This window comes from Myxocyprinus asiaticus, chromosome 4, assembly GCF_019703515.2.
Source record: "Myxocyprinus asiaticus isolate MX2 ecotype Aquarium Trade chromosome 4, UBuf_Myxa_2, whole genome shotgun sequence".
Classification (NCBI taxonomy): domain Eukaryota; kingdom Metazoa; phylum Chordata; class Actinopteri; order Cypriniformes; family Catostomidae; genus Myxocyprinus; species Myxocyprinus asiaticus.
In genome coordinates this window covers 32,995,450-33,016,271 of record NC_059347.1, presented here as the reverse complement: position 1 = coordinate 33,016,271, position 20,822 = coordinate 32,995,450, and the positions used below count along the sequence as shown (strand labels likewise).

The following is a 20,822-nucleotide window of genomic DNA, read 5'->3' as shown; positions in this document are numbered from 1 at the left end:
TTTTTTTTCCCTTCTCACTGAATTCATTATATGCACTACAGAAATATTTGACAGCTCTTTCATTCTCTCTCCTCTGTGTTTTATATCTCCCTCTCTCTCTTACTTTCCCTCTCTCTCGCTCACTCTCAGGGTTTTGACCAGTTGAGAATAGAAGGCCTGCTGTGTGATGTCACGTTGGTGGCAGGAGATGGGGATGAGGCGTTTCCTGTTCATCGAGCCATGATGGCCTCCTCCAGCGACTACTTTAAAGCCATGTTTACAGGTGAGCGAGAGAACAAGGGAAGGAAGAGAGATTGGATAACAAAGTATTAGATGAGGTAAAGCCAAGTTTCCAGGTGTGGAAAGAATAAAGGAAGAACGAAACACATGAGATGGTAATGAGATGAATGTTTCCTAAAGCAAGATTATGTACTATACTGTACCAAACTGTGTCCTTAAATCTTTTATATAATTTTTTTAATTCAGTCTGTTCCTCGTGTAAATATCAGTAGCATGTGCATGTCAGTCTCATTTAGTCACACCATAGACTTTCCCTCAGAGCTCAGAGATGTTCCAGATTTTTTTCTCTCTCTCTCTCTCTCTCTCTCTCTCTGTGTATCCTCTGTTCCTCAGGAAGATAAAACAAAGAAAGAGAGGTGGAAAAAAGATAAGAAAGCAAGGGATTTGCTTAGGGTTATTTGGAGAAGCCTGTTCAAAGATAATCTGTTTTATGGAAGGGGAAACCATGTCATTATTTGAATTCAGTTCAGTTATTCCCTTAATAGTTTTGCCATTTAGTACTGCATACTAAAAAAAAAAACCTGGATGAATATATGTATATGCATATATTCAGACCCCTTCATTTTTTTAACATTTTGTTGTTGCAGCCTTATGCTTAAATGCTTTAAATTATTATTATTATTATAAAATTAAAAACAAAACAAATTTCTGATAACTTTGCAAATTTATTAAAAAGAAAAAAATTGAAATATCACATTGACATAAGTATTCAGACCCTTAACTCAGTGCTTAGTTGAAGCACCTCAGGCAGCGATTACAGCCTCAAGTCTTTTTGGGTATGATGCGACAAGCTTTGTACACCTGGATTTGGAGATTTTCTGCCATTCTTCTCTGCAGATCCTCTCAAGCTCTGTCAGGTTGGATGGGGACTGTCGGTGGACAGCCATTTTCAGGTCTCTCCAGAGATGTTTGATTGGGTTTAAGTCTGGGCTCTGGCTGGGCCACTCAAGGACATTCACAGAGCTGTCCCTAAGCCACTCTTGGGTTGTCTTGACTGTGCTTAGGGTCATTGTCCTGTTGGAAGGTGAACCTTTGGCCCAGTCTGAGGTCCTGAGCACTCTGGACCAGGTTTTCATTAAGGATATCTCTGTATTTTGCTGCATTCAGCTTTCCTTCAACCCTGACCAGTCCCCCAGTCCCTGCCGCTGAAAAACACCCATGAAAAACATGATGCTGCCACCACCATGCTTCACCGTTGGGATGGTATTGCGCAGGTGATGAGCAGTGCCTGGTTTCCTCCAGACATGATGCTTGGAATTGAGGCCAAACAGTTCAATCTTCATTTCATCACTGCTACGTAGATGATACGCAGCTCTACCTGTCATTCCAGCCTGATGACCCTACTGTCTCAGCTCATATCTCTGCCTGCCTCTCTGACATTTCAGCCTGGATGAAGGAACGACACCTTCAGCTTAACCTTGCCAAGACCGAACTCCTCGTGATCCCAGCCAACCCATCTGTTGACCACAACCTCACTATTCATCTTGGTTCAACTTTACTAACACCAACAAGAACAGCCCAGAACCTGGGAGTGATGGTAGATGACCAGCTTAATTTCACTGCACACATCTTATCAACCTGCTCGGTCTTGCAGGTTCACACTTTACAACCTTTCCTGTCTGAATATGCTACACAGCTCCTGGTCCAAGCTATGGCCATTTCAAGACTGGACTACTGCAATGCTCTGTTGGCTAGCCTTCCAGCTAACACAGTTAAGCCACTGCAGATGGTCCAGAATGCAGCAGAGCATCTGGTCTTCAATCAGCCAAAAAGGGCTCATGTCACCCCACTCTTGATTTTACTCCACTGGCTACCTGTAGCTGCCCGCATCAAATTCAAAGCTTTGACTCTGGCTTTCAGGACAGCCAATGGAACTGCACCCTCTTACTTCAATTCACTTCTTCAGGTCTATGCTCCACCTCGCTTTCTGCGGCCTACGAACGAGCGATGCCTGGTGGTCCCATCATAAAGAGGCTCAAAGTCTATTTCACGATCGTTCACTTTCTCTGCTCCTCTGTGGTGGAATGAACTTCCAACCTCCAAAAGATCTGCTGTTACCTTCATTCAACATTCAAGAACCAGCTGAAAACACATCTGTTCCACAAGCACTTAACCAACCCACACTAATTGCACTTACTACTGCACTTAACCTGCACTTAATGTACAAAAAAAAATCCTTGTCTGTCTCTTTCTTCTGTGCTAGAATCTTTACTACTCCAGCCACTGTGAGAACTTGGCAGTCCTGTACTGCAGATGTTGTTAAACTGTTTGACAAATTGCTTGCTATGTGTCTCATTTGTAAGTCCCATTGGATAAAAGCATCTGCTAAATGACTTAATTTAAATCTTATCAGACCAGAGAAACTTGTTTCTCACAGTCTGAGAGACCCTTAGGTGCTTTTTTGCAAATTCCAAGCGGGCTTTATTGTGTCTTTCACTGAGGAGAGGCTTCCGTCTGGCCACTCTGCCATAAAGCCCAGATTGGTGGAGTGTTGCAGTGATGGTTGTCCTTCTGCAAGTTTCTCCCATCTCCACACATGATCTCTGGAGCTCAACCAGAGTGACCATTGGGTTCTTGGTCACCTCTCTTACCAAGGCCCTTCTCCCCCGATTGCTCAGTATGGCCAGGGGGCCAGTTCTAGGAAGAGTCCTGGTTGTTCCAAACATCTTCCATTTAAGAATTATGGAGGCCACTGTGCTCTTGGGAACCTTCAATGCAGCCAGACTTTTTTTTGTAGCCTTCCCCATATCTATGCCTTGACACAATCCTGTCTCTTAGCTCTGCAGGCAGTTCCTTTGACCTCATGGCTTGGTTTTTGCTTTGATATGCATTTTCAGCTGTGAGACCTTATATAGAAAAGTGTGTGCCTTTCCAAATCATGTCCAATCAATTGAATTTGCCACAGGTGGACTCCAATCAAAGTGTAGATACATCTCAACGATGATCCAGAGAAATGGGATGCACCGGAGCTAAATTTCAAGTGTCATAGCAAAGGGTCTGAATACTTATGTCAATGTTATTCTTGTATGGTATTCTTTTTAATACATTTGCAAAGTTATCAAAAATCAGTTTTTTGCCTTTTCATTATGGGGTACGGAGTGTAGACTGATGTGAAAAAAAAAATGATTTAAAGCATTTTAGCATAAGGCTGCAACATAACAAATTGTGAAAACAAATTGAAGGGGCCTGAATACTTTATGAATGCACTGTGTGTGTGTGTGTGTGTGTGTGTGTGTGTGTATATATATATATATATATATATATATATATATATATATATATATATATATATATATATAAAACCAGGGAATAAGTTAATGCAAGCCTTTGTGAAAGAGCACAATGTTACAATTATAAGGGAGCAATGGCTAGAGGCTTATACTGTATATGCAATTTGTAGTTGAGAAATGTGCTCGCTCTGTCTGTATTTCAACTAATCCTGTCCATCTTATAATAGATCAGCAGTATTTGCCCAAATCAAGCTCCAAAACTTTTAAAGTCCTGCTTGCAGATACACTATATTGCCAAAAGTATTCGCTCACCCATCCAAATAATTGAATTCAGGTGTTCCAATCACTTCCATGGCCACAGGTGTATAAAATGAAGCACCTAGGCTTGCAGACTGCTTCTACAAGCATTTATGAAAGAATGGGCCGCTCTCAGGAGCTCAGTGAATTCCAGCGTGGTACTGTGATAGGATGCCACCTGTGCAACAAGTCCATTCGTGAAATTTCCTCGCTACTAAATATTCCATAGTCAACTGTCAGTGGTATTATAACAAAGTGGAAGCGATTGGGAATGACAGCAACTCAGCCACGAAGTGGTAGGCCACGTAAAATGACAGAGCGGGGTCAGCAGATGCTGAGGCGCATAGTGCGCAGAGGTCGCCAACTTTCTGCAGAGTCAATCGCTACAGACCTCCAAAGTTCACGTGGCCTTCAGATTAGCTCAAGAACAGTGTGTAGAGAGCTTCATGGGATGGGTTTCCATGGCCAAGCAGCTGCATTCAAGCCATACATCACCAAGTGCAATGCAAAGCGTTGGATGCAGTGGTGTAAAGCACGCCGCCACTGGATTCTAGAGCAGTGGAGACACGTTCTCTGGAGTGACGAATCACGCTTCTCCATCTGGCAATCTGATGGACGAGTCTGGGTTTGGCGGTTGCCAGGAGAACGGTACTTGTCTGACTGCATTGTGCCAACTGTGAAGTTTGGTGGAGGGGGGATTATGGTGTGGGGTTGTTTTTCAGGATCTGGGCTTGGCCCCTTAGTTCCAATGAAAGGAACTCTGAATGCTTCAGCATACCAAGAGATTTTGGACAATTCTATGCTCCCAACTTTGTGGGAACAGTTTGGGGATGGCCCCTTCCTGTTCCAACATGACTGCGCACCAGTGCACAAAGCAAGGTCCATAAAGACATGGATGAGCGAGTTTGGTGTGGAAGAACTTGACTGGCCTGCATAGAGTCCTGACCTCAACCTGATAGAGCACCTTTGGGATGAATTAGAGCGAAGACTGCGAGCCGGGCCTTCTCGTCCAACATCAGTGTCTGACCTCACAAATGCGCTTCTGGAAGAATGGTCAAAAATTCCCATAAACACACTCCTAAACCTTGTGGAAAGCCTTCCCAGAAGAGTTGAAGCTGTTATAGCTGCAAAGGGTGGGCCAACGTCATATTAAACCCTATGGATTAAGAATGGGATATCACTTAAATTCATATGCGTCTAAAGGCAGATGAGCGAATACTTTTGGCAATATAGTGTATGTGCCATGAGTGGTTCAGCACTGCAAGACTTCTATAACTGCCGTCTGTTTTTCTTTCTTTTATCCTTTCTTGTGTTCCATTTATCCTTTGCGCTCTCTTTCTCCTGCTCTTTCTCTCTCTCTCTCTCTCTCTGAATAATTGAACAATCACATCTGAATGAATGAAAGTGGTGTGATTTATTTCAAACATGGCTCTTGAATAAATGGCTCATTATCATGGTAAAGAGAATTGGTGACGGCGTGCAGTAAGACTCACTTATCTTCTCTCTTCCTTTTTCTCCCTTTCTCTTTATTGTTTCTGTCACTCTCCCCTCTGCTTTTGATCCTCTCTTTTGCGATACACTTTTGCAAATACTTCCCCCTTTCTCCCTCTTCCTCTTCATCTGCCCATTTTCCTATTTTATATCTGTTTTTTTGTGATATTTCTTTTCCTTGATTTTCTCTCTTTCATCTCCTCCCTTCTGTCATCTCTTCCCCGCTTTTTCTTTAAAAAAATTTCCGCAGGTGGAATGAAAGAGCAGGATTTGATGTGTATAAAGCTACATGGTGTGAATCGAATAGGGCTAAAGAAGATTATAGACTTCATTTACACCGCCAAACTCTCTCTCAACATGGAAAACCTACAGGACACCCTAGAGGCTGCTAGCTTTCTCCAGATTCTGCCTGTCCTCGACTTCTGCAAAGTCTTTCTCATTTCTGGGGTAAGACACTGATGAGATCAGCATGCTGTTTTATAATTAATGTCTTTTAGACTTTGTTTTTTGATGTACTTTATAGTACCAACACACTGTTACATCTCCCTCTATAGGTGTCATTGGAAAACTGTGTGGAGGTGGGGCGAATCGCCAACACCTACAACCTCACTGAGGTGGACAAATATGTCAACAACTTCATCCTCAAGAATTTTCCCTCATTGCTGGGCACTGGCGAGTTTGTCAAACTTCCATTTGAACGTCTAGCATTTGTGCTCACCTCTAACAGTCTAAAACACTGCAGCGAGCTGGACCTGTTTAAATCTGCTTGCCGCTGGTTACGTTTCGAAGAAGGCCGCATGGAATATGCTGCCAAGCTAATGCGCAATATCCGATTTCCACTCATGAGTCCAACAGAACTCATAAACCACGTACAGACTGTCGACTTCATGCGTACAGACAATACATGTGTTAATCTTTTATTAGAAGCCAGCAACTACCAGATGATGCCATACATGCAGCCAGTGATGCAGTCAGAACGAACTGCAATCCGTTCGGACCACACTCATTTAGTGACGCTAGGGGGTGTTTTGAGGCAACAGCTAGTTGTAAGTAAAGAGTTGCGACTTTTTGACGAGAAAGCGCACGAATGGAAGGCACTGGCACCAATGGATGCACCACGCTACCAGCATGGGATTGCAGTGATAGGGAACTTTTTGTATGTGGTTGGTGGACAGAGTAACTATGACACGAAAGGTAAAACAGCTGTGGATACTGTGTTCAGATATGACCCGAGGTATAACAAGTGGATTCAGGTGGCATGTTTGAATGAGAAGAGAACCTTCTTTCATCTGAGCGCACTCAAAGGACATCTATACGCTGTGGGAGGAAGAAATGCTGCTGGAGAGCTGGGTAAGTAAAACGATTTCTATGGGACTCACTGTTTCAGTTGTTGAAGTGTTGATGTTTTGTAAAAACAATATTAAAGGAATAGTTCACCCAAAAAGAATTATAAATAATTCAAATTCTCTCATTATTTAATCCATACGATTCCAATGGTTAAATCAATGTCTCCAGAAGCGATTTGATAGGTGTGGGTAAGAAACAGATTAATATTTATGTCCATTTTTACTATAAATTCTCCTCCCTGCTCAGTCAGGCTACACTTTCACATTCTTCTTCTTGTGTTTTTGGTATAGATGGGTGGATCGATACTAAAGTATCGATACTTCCAATAATGATGTGGTATCAAGAATATTGTTCCTCTCATAAAAATATCGATTCTGAAGTTGTTTTTTTTAGCTAGTGATCTTATTATTTGGATAACATGAATATTAATTCATCTCGTAAGCTTCAAAGTGGAAAAAATTATTATATGAGCGAATAGTTGCATGGCACCGGAACAATTTTTTCTTCCTCTCATCATGACGCGCAGAAATGCTAAAATACACTAGCAGTCAAACAGCGCTCACCCTTTCAGTCATAGCACTCGTTCAAAGAGGGAGCAGTGCTCTCCTGAGGTAATGAGAAAAACAGCATCTGGAGTTATTCACACTAAGTAGTGACAAACCTAGATGTGACATGTATTATTATTATGGGCTTGTTTGACAATTTTTACAGGTTTATTTAAAGTCAGAGGTGTTAAAACATTGATAATGATCTGTAATCCTTGTTAATAAATGATACCCTTATGAAAACTTACCATGGATTTTCTGTAGTAATATTGTATTAACCATGACTTTAGTAACCACGACTGTAGTAGCCATGTTTTTTTTCTTCTTCTTTTTGGCAGTAACCAAGGTTTTGATACAATTAACCATGGTTTTACTACAGCATTACTGTAGTATCCATATGGTAACTTGGTTTTAGTAGTAGTAACCATATAATAATTTTTATGGTTAATTTTAAATGTGGCTTATACAAACTAATTTTTAAAGGGTAAAAAAAAGCAGCCTAATAATTTTCTGTTTAGGCCCATAAATATATTGAAAAAAAATTAAGTAATAATAAAGTTACTAATTTTATCCAAATAATTTGTAAAAATTAACTTTAATAGAGGTATCGGTATTGGTATTGATATCAGTGATATTGGCCTAAAAGTACTTGGTATCAGATCGAAAAGAAAATAAGTGGTATTGCCCATCCCTAGTTTTTGGTGATTCACATTCTTCATGCATATGCCCCCTACTGGGCAGGGAGAAAAATTTCAAGCAAAATTTGACTTTTCTCACCCACACCTATCATATCACCTCAGAAGATATGGATTAAACCACTGGAGTCATGTGGATTACTTTTATGCTGCCTTTGTGATTTTTGGAGTGTCAAATATTTGGCACCCGTTCACTTGTATTGTATAAACCTACAGAGCATAAATATTCTTCTACAAATCTTAATTTGTTTTCTGCAGAAGAAAGAAAGTCATAACACATCTGGGATTGCATGAGGGTGATTAAATGATGAGAAAGGAATAAGAATATTCCTTTAAAGGAATAGTTCACCCAACAATGAAAATTCACTCATCTTTTACTTACTAAATGTGTATAACTTGCTTTATTATGTGGAACACAATAGGGTTGTGCGGTATACCGGTAGTAACTAAATATCAAGATGGCAAAATTTTTAAAACGGTACAGTATTTTCGTCTTGCTGATTTTGGTACTTTTCCACAGAATGGTGCTATTAGCAAAATTTTACAGAATTTGAAATTATTTGGGAAGAAATTAATGACAATTTGAAATGGCCAAGTGTAATCATTAAACTGCAAAAGGATGCAATATATATTGATGCTCATGATGTGGTGTGTTCAGTGTAAGGATGGCTGTTAACACTCTTCTCCAGTGCAGCTCTTAGATTTCAGCTCCCTAATATTTCCGCATTTCATTTGGAATGGGGAGCTTATTAAAACTATCATCAAAAACCCACAGGGAAAAATCGGGAAGAACAAAATAAAAGTTGTCTACTGTGTAAATATGAATACTGTATCTCTAAGTATCGATTTAGTAGTGAAACAGTGATCCCAGGGCTGGTATCGTATCAAAGCCAAAATTTTGGTATTGAGCAAACCTAGAACACAAAAAGACATGTTAGACACAATGTTTGTGACCATTCACTTTCATTGCATGAGCCTACTAGTCCCTAACATTCTGCCTAACATCTCCTTTTGTGTTCCACAGAAGAAAGATAGTTTAATATTAATACTGCTTCAATTTGGATAAATGTTAAATGATTAACACCTTGAGCCTATTTGAGAGATGCTGAAAATATTATGTTTTGGCTTGGTCCAAATTATACAAAGATCTGACTTCATCCTAAAGAAGAATTAGTTTATATTTGATGTTTCCACCCCTACATTTTCACCCTTTTCTTTTTTTGTTTGGGGGGGAATTAATGCTATTATTTCAGAGTGCTCGTTTCTGGAGTTTTGAAAGGACTCTCAGTTCTAAAATTAACCCAATAAAGCTTTTTGGACAGGAACTAATGGTGAATCATGACTAAACAATATGAAAAAAGTGCACGCTTTTTGTTAAGTCAGTCAAACACTGAAGCAAGTCTTACACTTTTGGCACTTTGGCTGTAATTATTCCAGTTGCTATGGTTACATGACCATTTCAGGCAAAGTTGGAGGAGAACTGTAAGAGATGGTTCTTGCAGGGTGAATGCCCCAATGGAACATTGAGAATTAAAATGCCAGTATAGCGCCAGATAGCAAAAGTGGATTGCCAGGAAATAGACAGACAGACAGACACATGGATGTCCACATGTATTCACATGTGCGCACACAAACTAAATTAACATTTCCATCAAATTATCCTATATTCTTGTCAACTACAATGAACACAAATGCACAACCTCTTTATCTTTTACACAACAGACTGTACAAGGTCCTGACCAGCCAGGTAAAGCAGCCTGAGGTTACCCACAATAGACAGGAAGGACACACACAAACACACACACACAGGAGTCATACTGCAGAGTTTTGATTATGGACTCACAAACATTTCCTCCCACAGAAAGAGAGCAATCACTTTGACTCACAGCCCTATAGATAAAACTTACATTCTCTAGCCTTTCTCATGTTTAGCAGAATACTTAAATTACTTACCCCTCAGTTGCCCATGTTTCCAAGGTCTTCATTTCCATAGCGACCGCTGTGATTGCGGTCATGTCAAATTTATTGCTTTGAGTTTAATCTATTCTTTTTACCCCATACTATGTTTGAGAGCTCTGCCCACTGTCTAATATTACAGCCCAGTACCTGTGAATGTCAAACTCAATGCAAACTTTGCTGAAACTCGCCATTATGGGAGCTACAAATGCCAAATGATTGATTTCTAAAACTACAGTCCCCAGATAATTGGTGAAGGAGACTCTTATTCAGCTTCCATTTTTTTATGAAAGATGTCAAATAAATGGAGAATAGCCTGTGCAAGTCTCATGCAATTCATTTTTATATATACATTTTAAGTCTTTTTTTTTTTTTTTTTTTAAATGAGTTAATAAATATCTTTTAGGAAATGATAATTGAAATCCTCTAGACACAAAATGCTGAGTGACATTTAAGGTCATTGTTTTTGGACAGACTTTCAATGGCACTGTCTATGTAATCAGAAGGATAAAGTTTTTTTGTTTTGTTTTTTAAAGCACTGAGTGTAGTATTTTTAGTTCTGTATCAGTCAGTTGGGCAGATTCTCCTGAATTGTCAAGGCCATTAGTAGAAAATGAGCTGCAGCATGTATTTAACAATTTGTTGTCTATTTATTTTCATGCTTTCATTTGCTTTAATGAACAGAAATCTAGACCACTCTCATTGCTTTTGTCCTTTAAGCCAAAAGTCAGACTTCGCATTAAGAGCTGTTTTATGATTGGTTGGATATTATCTGATATGAAAGAGTGATGTGCCAAAGTAGGTGCATTTGGAGCTCTTCAGTTCTAGAGTGGATCAGTACTGTGTCTGAACAGGAAGTGTATTATGATGCGCCTAAATCAGATCTCTTCTTTATCAGTTTTATCTGAGAATGATGAATGCAATATAAAGCATTATTCAAATGTGTTTGGACAGATTTGTTTTTTTATATAAAATGTAAGATGAGCATAGATTCAGATTTGGATAGATTAGATGAGACCAGCAGTCTTATTGAAAGGTGTGTCTTTGTGTCTATGAAGGAGAAAAGAAAGAGCGATTAAAACTCTTTTTGTGTTCATATTATATGAATTCATCTTTTCTTTGGCTGAATGCCAGAGGCCCAGATGCGTACAGTACAGTATGTGAAATAATAATAATAATAATCTATTTTTATATGGTCTTTATTGGGTTGCAGGTTATCAGCATCTTATCTTTCATCCATTCTATCTGTGCATGTTCTGTGTGCAAGTGTAAGACTACATTAGCGTGGTCATGTATAACAGCACTAAAGCGTGACTAATGTAGGACAGATCTCATGCTGTCCTGTCCTCCTGGACCCACATTAACTCAGCTGTTAGTCTAAAAGTCATCTAGTTTCTTGGCATTTATACTTGACTTTTTTCCTCATTCTTTTTTTCTCTCTCTCTCTTTGTAGCAACTGTGGAGTGTTATAACCCCAGGACGAATGAATGGACTTACGTGGCCAAAATGAACGAGCCCCATTACGGACACGCAGGCACAGTTTATGGAGGATTCATGTACATTTCAGGTACCTCTCGCGTACCTTTTGCTTGTTTGTGCATATGTTTGATGTTTAAGTCATGATTTGATCGGATCAAATCTGATCAGGTGGGAGGCGTTTCCTGACAGGTAGCGCAGATGCATAAAGCCGCTCTGTTTAGCTTTTTTGGGGAAAACAACTTATGAATGACTTAAAGTTGTCTATCCACATTAAGCTAGGATAGGTTAACACTGAAAAACGTAACATTGAAAAATTACACACATCACCTTTAGATTTAGTAGCACATTCACATCCTTATTCACACACATTTTCACACATCAGGTAACTGGTGTCAATGACAGGAAGAGAAATATCTGAAGGGAGAGGATGTGACGTTCTCACCACACACACACACACACACACACACACACACACACACAGGCATTCCAAAACCTTGTGAGCTACCTTTTTGCCTACTGCCTTCAAACATAGTTGACTTCTGTGGCTGCATCATAACTAAAATGAAACCTTATAAGTGATTTGAAACTCTACGTTATCAGCAACTGTGCATCAAGCACATTGGAGACTCGACTTGCAATTCAACTTGCAATTTCAATACAGGTGATGCAAGAAGAACTCTAAAGCCAGTGTCACACCTTGCGTGAAGCACCATGCCGTGTTGCATCGTGGGTAATAATAATAATAATACGTTTATTTTACATAGCGCCTTTCTACAAACTCAAGGTCGCTTTACAAATAGCAAACAAATATACAGAAAACAAAATGAGGGTGATGCGAGATGATTTCTTTGAATAAGTGAGAACCTGAGCTCTAGAATTCTGAATGTATTGCAGTTTATTGATTGTCTTGATGGGGAGACCAGAAAAGAGGGCTTTACAGTAGTCGAGTCGTGAAGTGATGAAAGCGTGAACAAGAGTCTCTGCATCTTTTGTATTACAAGACACAGGTATCAAACATAAAACGTGCCGTTGGCAGTCCAAACAGTGACTATTAAAGAATGAACAAAGTGACGTAGCTGTGTTAGGGTTAGTTGTATTAAAAAAAATAAAAAAATATGAGCAACTGCGCAAACTGAAAGATTAGAAAGGGCGACGTTGATTATGCAATTTCTCTTCATGTTGCCTTGGCTTTATTCTGTAAAACCACAAAAAGACAAACTTGTTACTGAAAAATTGTTTACACTTAGTTTTTTCTAGCCTTGGCCGAAGTCAATAATGTAGCCTTTGTCCCTTGATAATGATTTGAGTAGAATCAGATTGAGCGCTCAGTGGCTCAATTTTGAGTAGTTCCAAAGTCGTAGCTGGGTGCGGGAGGGGCAGTGTGGGTACATTCATAGAAAACAGTAGTTTTGAATTTAAGAATGCTGTATGGTCCGCCAGAGGCTTCCTGTGTCCGAAGTTTTCATATACATGGCAAACACAAATAATTTTGGGTAAAACAGACAGTTTGCTTTTATTTCAAACTATTGATACTGTGATACTGAGTATATGAATTATATGTTTTATAAAATACACTTCTCTCACCTTGTCCACCTTCTTGGATTTCTTTTTACCTCGCATTTATTTGATCTCATTGCAGTGGATTGTGGGATTGCCATCTCCGTGGTAAATGCGATGCTACCTTAGAATTTGGCCAAATCAAGGTATGTTAGAAGTCAGATTGATAAAGTTGCTTTCCATTTGGAACAGCCTCAATGTCGGGAGGGCACCTATGATGCCTTAAAATGTTGTCTGTGAAGGCAGCACAATAGGTTTTGAAACAGAGCTGCAGAAACTGGGTTCTCAATACTGCCCTGCAAAGGCAAAATGCCATACCTACACATTCTGTCAAAATGTAGGTATAATGGGTGTTTTAAACTTTGATCTGTACTGTGACAGCTGGGTTTTGCTCGACTATGCTCAGATTTAAAAGAAATAGAAAAACAATTTCATGATCCACATTTAGCTGGACAATCAATAAACTTTGAAGCCATTTTTCTCAGATTCAGAGTTGTCGTGTTTACTGCATTATGGCTTTATAGGGCAGCACAGATAAATGTGTGCATTCTCTTAATCATGCAAACACGTTCAAACTGCAAGAAATTAAATTCTCATCTCAATAGAGGAAAATTTACACACTCTCACAGGGTGTGAACCTGCAGGATTGTTGCTGTCACATGTTCACTTCACAGGATTGCAGCTCAAATCCTGCTTTATGGAGATGAGTCCTACTTTCTCTGAGAATGTTAAACAGAGCGAGAGAGAGAGAGAGATAGGTTGGATAGGGTGGTAAGAGGAAGAGATGTAGTAATGACATGAATCAGAGGAGTGTGTTTCTGTGTGATAATGAACATTGAAGTATGTAGGAGGGGTGTGATCACACACACATACAGAGCTGTGATATGGCTGCTCAAGGCTTTCTGATCCCACACACACATTTACAGGCATATAGAAACCTCTCCATACATCAGCATTTACACTTACACAAGCATGAGACAGATGACTCTCTTTCAACCCTCCGGCAACCTCTAAATAACGTTCTCAACTCCTTAACATGATATATGAGCTCTATATATTAGGCAATATGGCTGTAGGCAGGAACGTTCTGTGTGGCAGGTTCCATTCAGACATCATACGCCGTAAGTATGGCCTAGAATAATGTATGAAAGAACAGCCAAGCCTTTTTGATGTTTATACTCTGATATTAGATTGGAGAGATTGCTTTAAAGACAACATGAAATTAAATTTGATCCATTTACTGTAAATAAATGTGCCTACTGTGCATCAGTGCACGTTGTTCTATTTTCAATAAATCTGACTAATTAATCCAATCATGTAGAAAAAAGGACAAAGGTAAACTAATGCACAAATAACAATAAACAACAACACAAGATATGATCTTTGCATTTGTTTGTCTTTGAAATATTAATATACAAGTACAATTTACATTTAGTGCTTGTTATTGTAAAGAAACAAATATTTGTTTTCACAGTTTTTAATCAAAATGTAATTATCTCTAAAACCACGTTTTTTCTTTTTCTGTTTACATAATCAAGGCCACATGGGCAGGCAGAGAAAATAATGTGAACCAATAATGTTTTAGCATACTTTACACAATTCAGTCAAATGCTGATGGAGAAAATCAAGTGCCATTTAGGGATGGGAATCATAAGGAATTTAATGATTCTAATTCCTCTTTATGATTCTGGTTATTTAACGGCTCTATTAGTGATTCATTTAGCAAATTTGAGGAAGAAATATTCAGAGATCAGAAATGCAATTTACTGCCCCCCACAGACTGGTTCCAAATGATGAGATCATTTCATATTTTAAGAGAACAGATTATAACAAATGGTGTGTTTACACTTTATAATTAAAATATTTTATTCATCCATTCAAGTTAATAAAATACCATGAATTACAACAAAACACATAATGTGTATCTTTAACTACACACAGTCACATCAACAACCGTCCAGTAATTATTCTGATTTAAGTCTCACAAGCCTTAATTTCACATACAGTCAAATTTTTTGGTTAATTTCAAATCGGACATGATGAAATTCTTTCTGGAGGAATTGCTGTACGTTTTGCAGAGTTGATCCAAAAGAACCCATAACAGTCATTAGTTCAGGAATTGGGCTACACTGGTTACACTGTATTTTTGCGCTGCTGATTCATTAGCGGTGTTGCAGTGCTGCTAAATGGTAGTGCAGGAAACACTGTCATTGTATTTTAGTTTGGTGTTCTGTCCGCACCAGCAAAAGAATGCAAGTTCGAGAATTGTTAACAGAACTGAAAGTCATGCAATTAATCCGGTTCTGGTATGTATTTAAACAGTGGGACAGGATCTGAATAAGAGCCGGTTCTCAGTTCCCAACCCTAGTGCATCCTATAATTTTCAGCTGAATATTCTGAAATCAGTTTTGTTTTGTTTGTTTGGTAATAGTGGCAGATGGCATGGAAACATTGTTCTTCACTGGGAAAACATTGATCTTGTCTGTATCGCAGTGCAGTTTGTTAAGTGGTAATGTCTGCTGTAAATATTCTTGTCTAAACTACCCTTTTTTAAATTATATAAAGTATTATTTTCTATTCAGACCCCACCCCCATATCTCTCTCAGTTTTGCCTGGAGCATTGTGTACTTATTTATGCATGTGTGGAAACTCACAAAAGCGCTGAGTATTTTGCTGGTGATGTACACACACACACATTTACATTTATTCTCGCACTTCTCTCTTCCTTTCCTTTTTTCACCCATGCTCTTTCTTCATTACGCAGAAGTATTTTTGGAACTGCTGTTCCTTTTGTTTTTACTCTGATGTCTGTGTCTTCACGCTTGCAATACCCCCCCCCCCGCGTTATATAGGTCATGAATTGGTGTTCTGGGTATTTGGTATTTAAGCCCTGTTCTCACATTGTTCGTTTGTGTTTATATATGAAATTGTCTTCTATATCTGTTTTTATTTTTATTTTTTTGTTGTTATTTGCTGCATCATGCTCTGTTAATTGTTGCTTTCTTTTTTCATCCTCTCATTTTTCTTGTTTTCCAATCTCACCTTGTCCTCTCTCTTTTCCAGTTGCCTCCCTATTTCATTTAAACTTTAGCTTATTTGTATTTTGTCTCTCACAAATATGAGGGGGGGGTTCCAGTCTCTCTGAGTGAAGAGAGGGATGGATGAAGAGTTAGAAGGCAAGACTTAGAGAGAGGGAGAGGAAGGAGGGTCTAGTTGGCTGATGCCCAGGTGCCTGATGGAATAGTTGTCTTTATTTTCAGCCCTCCCTGTAGGCATGTCCTGTTTTCTTTCTTCTCTTGTCTTTTTCCTTTGCTTCCCTCTAGTCTCAGCCACGGAACCTCAGACTGTGTGTGGACTTGTGTGTGGGTTGTGGATATTTGGCTTTGTGTGTGTGTGTGTGTGTGTGTGTGTGTGTGTTTAGTGAAGTACATACAACCTTTAATCTTTTTCTCAGCAGACCATGAGAGAGTTTGTTTTGTGTATGTGGAAATTATGTATTACTTCTTGTATATCCATTGCTTCCAGAATTATGTACATGCATGCTTCAAAGCTTTCTAAAAAGGTGCGAGCAGAAAAGTTGTGTGAACTCTCCCTCTTGTTTGTTGTGCAGGTGGAATAACCCACGACACCTTCCAGAAAGAGCTCATGTGTTTTGACCCAGATGCAGACAAGTGGACTCAGAAGGCTCCCATGACGACAGTCCGCGGTTTGCACTGCATGTGCACTGTTGGCGACCGCCTCTATGTCATCGGCGGAAACCACTTCCGGGGCACTAGCGACTACGATGACGTGCTGAGCTGCGAGTACTACAGCCCCGCCCTCGACCTGTGGACACCAATCGCAGCCATGCTGCGCGGGCAGAGTGATGTGGGCGTGGCTGTGTTTGAGAATAAGATCTATGTGGTGGGCGGCTACTCGTGGAACAACCGCTGCATGGTGGAGATCGTACAAAAGTACGACCCAGAGAAGGACGAATGGCATAAAGTTTTCGACCTGCCTGAGTCCCTCGGTGGCATAAGGGCCTGCACACTGACTGTGTTTCCACCAGAGGACCTCTCGCTTTCTGGCTCACTGAATCGAGAGTCTCCCCTCTCTGCTCCTTGAGAATGGATAGAGGGAGAGTGAGAGAGAGAGGAATAAAGGGGTAGAATGCTTGATGAACAGATGGATGGATTGATAGACTAAAGCAGCTCCATCCCTGTGTGTACATGCATCTTTTTCTCTCTCTCTCTCTCTCTCTTTCTCTGTCCCCACAGGAAAAAGACAATGTTTGCACTCCCCTCTGAAATACGTTTCAATCTGTCTGTGGTGAATCTCCTCTCCCTTCCCTTAAATAATTCCACTTCTCTTCCTCATCTCTCTTTTCCCTACCTCCTGATTGCTAATGCTGAAAAATCCTTCCATCCCTCTCTCCTTCATCCCCTTTTCCTTCTTTGTTTTGCGATGAGAAAGGAAAATGGAAATACTCTAAGGGTTGAGCTCAATCACATGTTAACACTGCATTTTTGGGGTTTGTTTTGTCTCTTTTGGCAGGAATAACCTTGACTTGAAAAACAAAAGACTTTGCAATTCAACTTTTCTACCTGAGTCTCGGAGTTTTGCTATGAAGACATTTCCCTGATGCCCCCAATTCTGAGGTCATCTCCCCCTTCACGGTTCTCTCATTCCCATCACTTTCTCTTCATTTTGCCTGCTCATTTTCCCTGTTTCTGTCCACGCTCAACTTTTTTCCTCTTGCCCAATTTTGTACCCTCATTCTTTGTCTCTCTCAGGGGGTTAGTTGACCTTTGACCACAGGATGAGGACAGTTTTAAACTCGGGGGTTGGCCTGCCCCCATCCCGCCCTCTCTAACTGATATTTAATTTAGTTACTCCTGCTGTTGTTATGAACCATTAACAGAATTGTGTTTTCTAAATTTAATAAACAGAATTTTGAAAGGAAAAAAAATGGTGTTGTTTATATTACATTTACTGTAAATTTTCCAAAAAGCTACTGTAAAATGGCAGTCCCACAGCCTCTAGTATGGTTTTGAGAGAAATTACAGAAAGCAATTTTGGATGTTTTGGATTTTGTAAACAATGTTGGCTCCTACAGGTATTTACCAGGAGATTAAAGGTGCTGTAAGCCTAGCCATGCCTCTCTTCCTCAGTCAAAAACTCTGCCCTCCAAAGATAATTTTGAGACCAAAACCAAGCAAAAGAGCAGAATTGTTTGTTCCTGTGGCTGTCAAATTCAACAGTGGCACAATATTACCCTCAACTGACAAACAATATTAATCATAACCTCAATGATATGTTTCAAATACAACTCTATGAGAATGAGCAAAATGATTGACAGGTGGAAAGCGTCGCAGACACATTTTTATTTGCTGTTTACAAAGTCTACAGCTGTCACAGAGACCGGTGAGATATCTCAGGACACGTATTACATTATTATCTTTAAGGGAGTAGGAACATTTTTGCATACTTTTCCATGAAAAAATCGCTTTCAGCACCTTTAAGGTCTCTAAAAGGGCTTTTTTCTTCACAAAGTAGATTTTTAGTGGGCTAACTCCTTGTAACAGAGGCATATAAGCGTAAAGACTAGGCCCTAATGAGGTACAAGAGGTCATGCTGTATTTTGAAAATCACGCAGTGGAGTGCCTACAAACCCTTTAGCAGTGACTATATTCACAAGAAAGCATTGCCTTGAGAGCCTTATTGCTTTTATAAAATGATTACTACATAAATACATGATTACTAAATTTTCTTTAATACTTTATTTTACTAAGCAAAGTCATTCTTGCACCAGAAGATATACTCCTTGTCTTGTAAACCTTAGAACTAAGGTTGATAGCTATGGGTGATGTGCAGTGATACATAGCTGTTACTAATATATATATATATATATATATATATTTTACCAATCAGCATCCAGGATCAGAACCATTTATTAAAATTCACCAGTTATTAGAAGAGCCTGGTGTATATATGGGTCTTCAGTGGACTTATCATGAGCAGAGACTCCAAGGTTGTCTGGAGAGCCGGATGCTGCCCACGTCTCCACTGTGGATGGAGATAAATGTGGGCGTGCAAGACATTACGTGAATGTATGACTGAATGACGTTAAAGTGAAGCTTTGAATTCAAATTGTTCTTTTCTGGCTTGTTTCGAACAGTCTTTGGTTTTCTTTATTGGCGAGTGATTATAAATGGTCCAACATAAAATTGTCTACCAAAATAACTCTCACTCGCTCTATTTATCAATATCTCTCTCGCACTCTCTAACACATGCTGGTGTCACTTCAGCCTGTCATGTTAGTGGTACCCAGGTTGCCAAGGTGACACAATCTGTATGTGTGGTGGCTTTCCAGATGAAACATGGTCACTAGTCTATCACAATTTATAAGAGCCACAGGGCTAGATCTACACTCACCCTATGGCCCTGTGGGGCAGTCAACAAATTCATGTCTTTTATAACATGATAATTATGGGGAAGTTTTGTGCTAGTTTGTCAAATTTAATTTAGTCTAGTGAATAGTGAGTTTTGACAGTGCGTGTCACAGACATTATTTTTTCAGTTTGACTGCAAACTACTGCAGTGAGAGTGTACAGTATATCTGCCTGGCGTGTGTGGGGACTATCTGGCCTGGTTGGTGTTTTGGCCCAGGGCTGCAGCAGTTATTCTAAATTGCATTAAAGCATCATGGGAAAACTACTAAATGCAGGGTCAAGGGCGACCACAGATGAGAGCCGAGAGAGAGAGAGAGAGAGAGAGAGAGAGAGAGAGAGAGTGTGTGTGCAAGAGAGAAAGTGTCGGCTGCAATACTGTTAATATTTGAATTGTGTACAAGAAGTCTATTTTTTTAAAGGTCTTTTCCTTTTTCACTGCACTTCTCTGATAAATGTAACTCCAGATGGATTGCCTTTTTGTGTGTGTGTGTGGGGGGGGATATGCACTAAGCATGCTCTTCATGATCCCATAATTGTTCCTGGAAGAGTAATATGTAAGAAAGTGCGGGATGCATGACTTCATATTTTCTTTACATTTAACCAGTCTATCAGAGGATCAGAACACCAGATAGCATCAGAGACAAAAAAAAAACTACTTTATTAGTAGTTGTCCATGAAGTGTGTATTGTTTCAGCCCAACCTGCAAAAAGATGTTATTTCTCCATACCTTGCACACAACGGTCTGGCCTCTGCGATCTAGACTTAAGAGTGTGTTTGCCACATTTTTCTTTCAGCCAAAGCTCTGTTGTACAGGTCAGTTTTCCACTGTCATGTTTCTGGGTATCTGAGTACACTTACCTTGTCCTGCACAAACTGTGTTTTAGAAACAGAGCAGTTACCTTCCTGTCTGCCTACACCTGGTTCTGGGTTTGACAACACAAATGTCACCACTGTCTGGCTATCACTGCGCCGCAATAGCAAATAGACAACATCACCACTCCCATAAAGAACTTTCTGAAATACTGGCCCAAATTGTTTTGCAAATTTGGGGTGAACTGAAGCTAAAATCAAATCCTGATGTTTAAAGGAATTGTTCAGCCAAAAATGATAATTCTGACATCATCTGCTCACCCTCACGTCACTTCCAAATGCCAGAATTTAAATTTTCATCTGAACTATTCCTTTAAACATTAGGTTTTGTTTTTGCCTTAGTTCACCCAAAATGAAAATTCAGTAATCATCTACTCACCTTCATGTCATTTAAAGTGTTAGTTCACACAAAAATGGAAATTCTCTCATGATTTACTCACCCTCCTGGCATCCCAGATGTGTATGACTTTCTTTCTTCTGCAGAACACAAAGTAAGATTTTTTAAAAGAATATTTCAGCTCTGTTGGTCCATACAATGGGGGGACTTAAATATTGACCTGTTTTTCACCCACACCTATCATATCGCTTCTGAAGACATTAATCCGGAGTCATCTGGAGTACTTTTATATTGCCCTTATGTGGATT

The 20,822-nt window shown here is 39.6% G+C and overlaps 1 protein-coding gene across 12 annotated transcripts in view; it reads left to right on the top strand.

Annotated features, from left to right (window-relative positions):
• The window catches only part of LOC127433535 (kelch-like protein 13), a 67,287-nt gene extending 49,464 nt beyond the window's left edge, over positions 1-17,823 (top strand). For all 12 annotated transcript variants that reach the window (XM_051685605.1, XM_051685563.1, XM_051685596.1 and 9 more), the window contains 5 exons: positions 130-262; positions 5,548-5,744; positions 5,852-6,647; positions 11,294-11,407; positions 16,487-17,823. In XM_051685605.1, coding sequence (XP_051541565.1) covers positions 130-262; positions 5,548-5,744; positions 5,852-6,647; positions 11,294-11,407; positions 16,487-16,980 — 1,734 coding nt within the window. In that variant the 3' untranslated portion in view covers positions 16,981-17,823. The remainder of the gene's footprint in view (positions 1-129; positions 263-5,547; positions 5,745-5,851; positions 6,648-11,293; positions 11,408-16,486) is intronic.
• Positions 17,824-20,822: the final 2,999 nt, after the last annotated feature.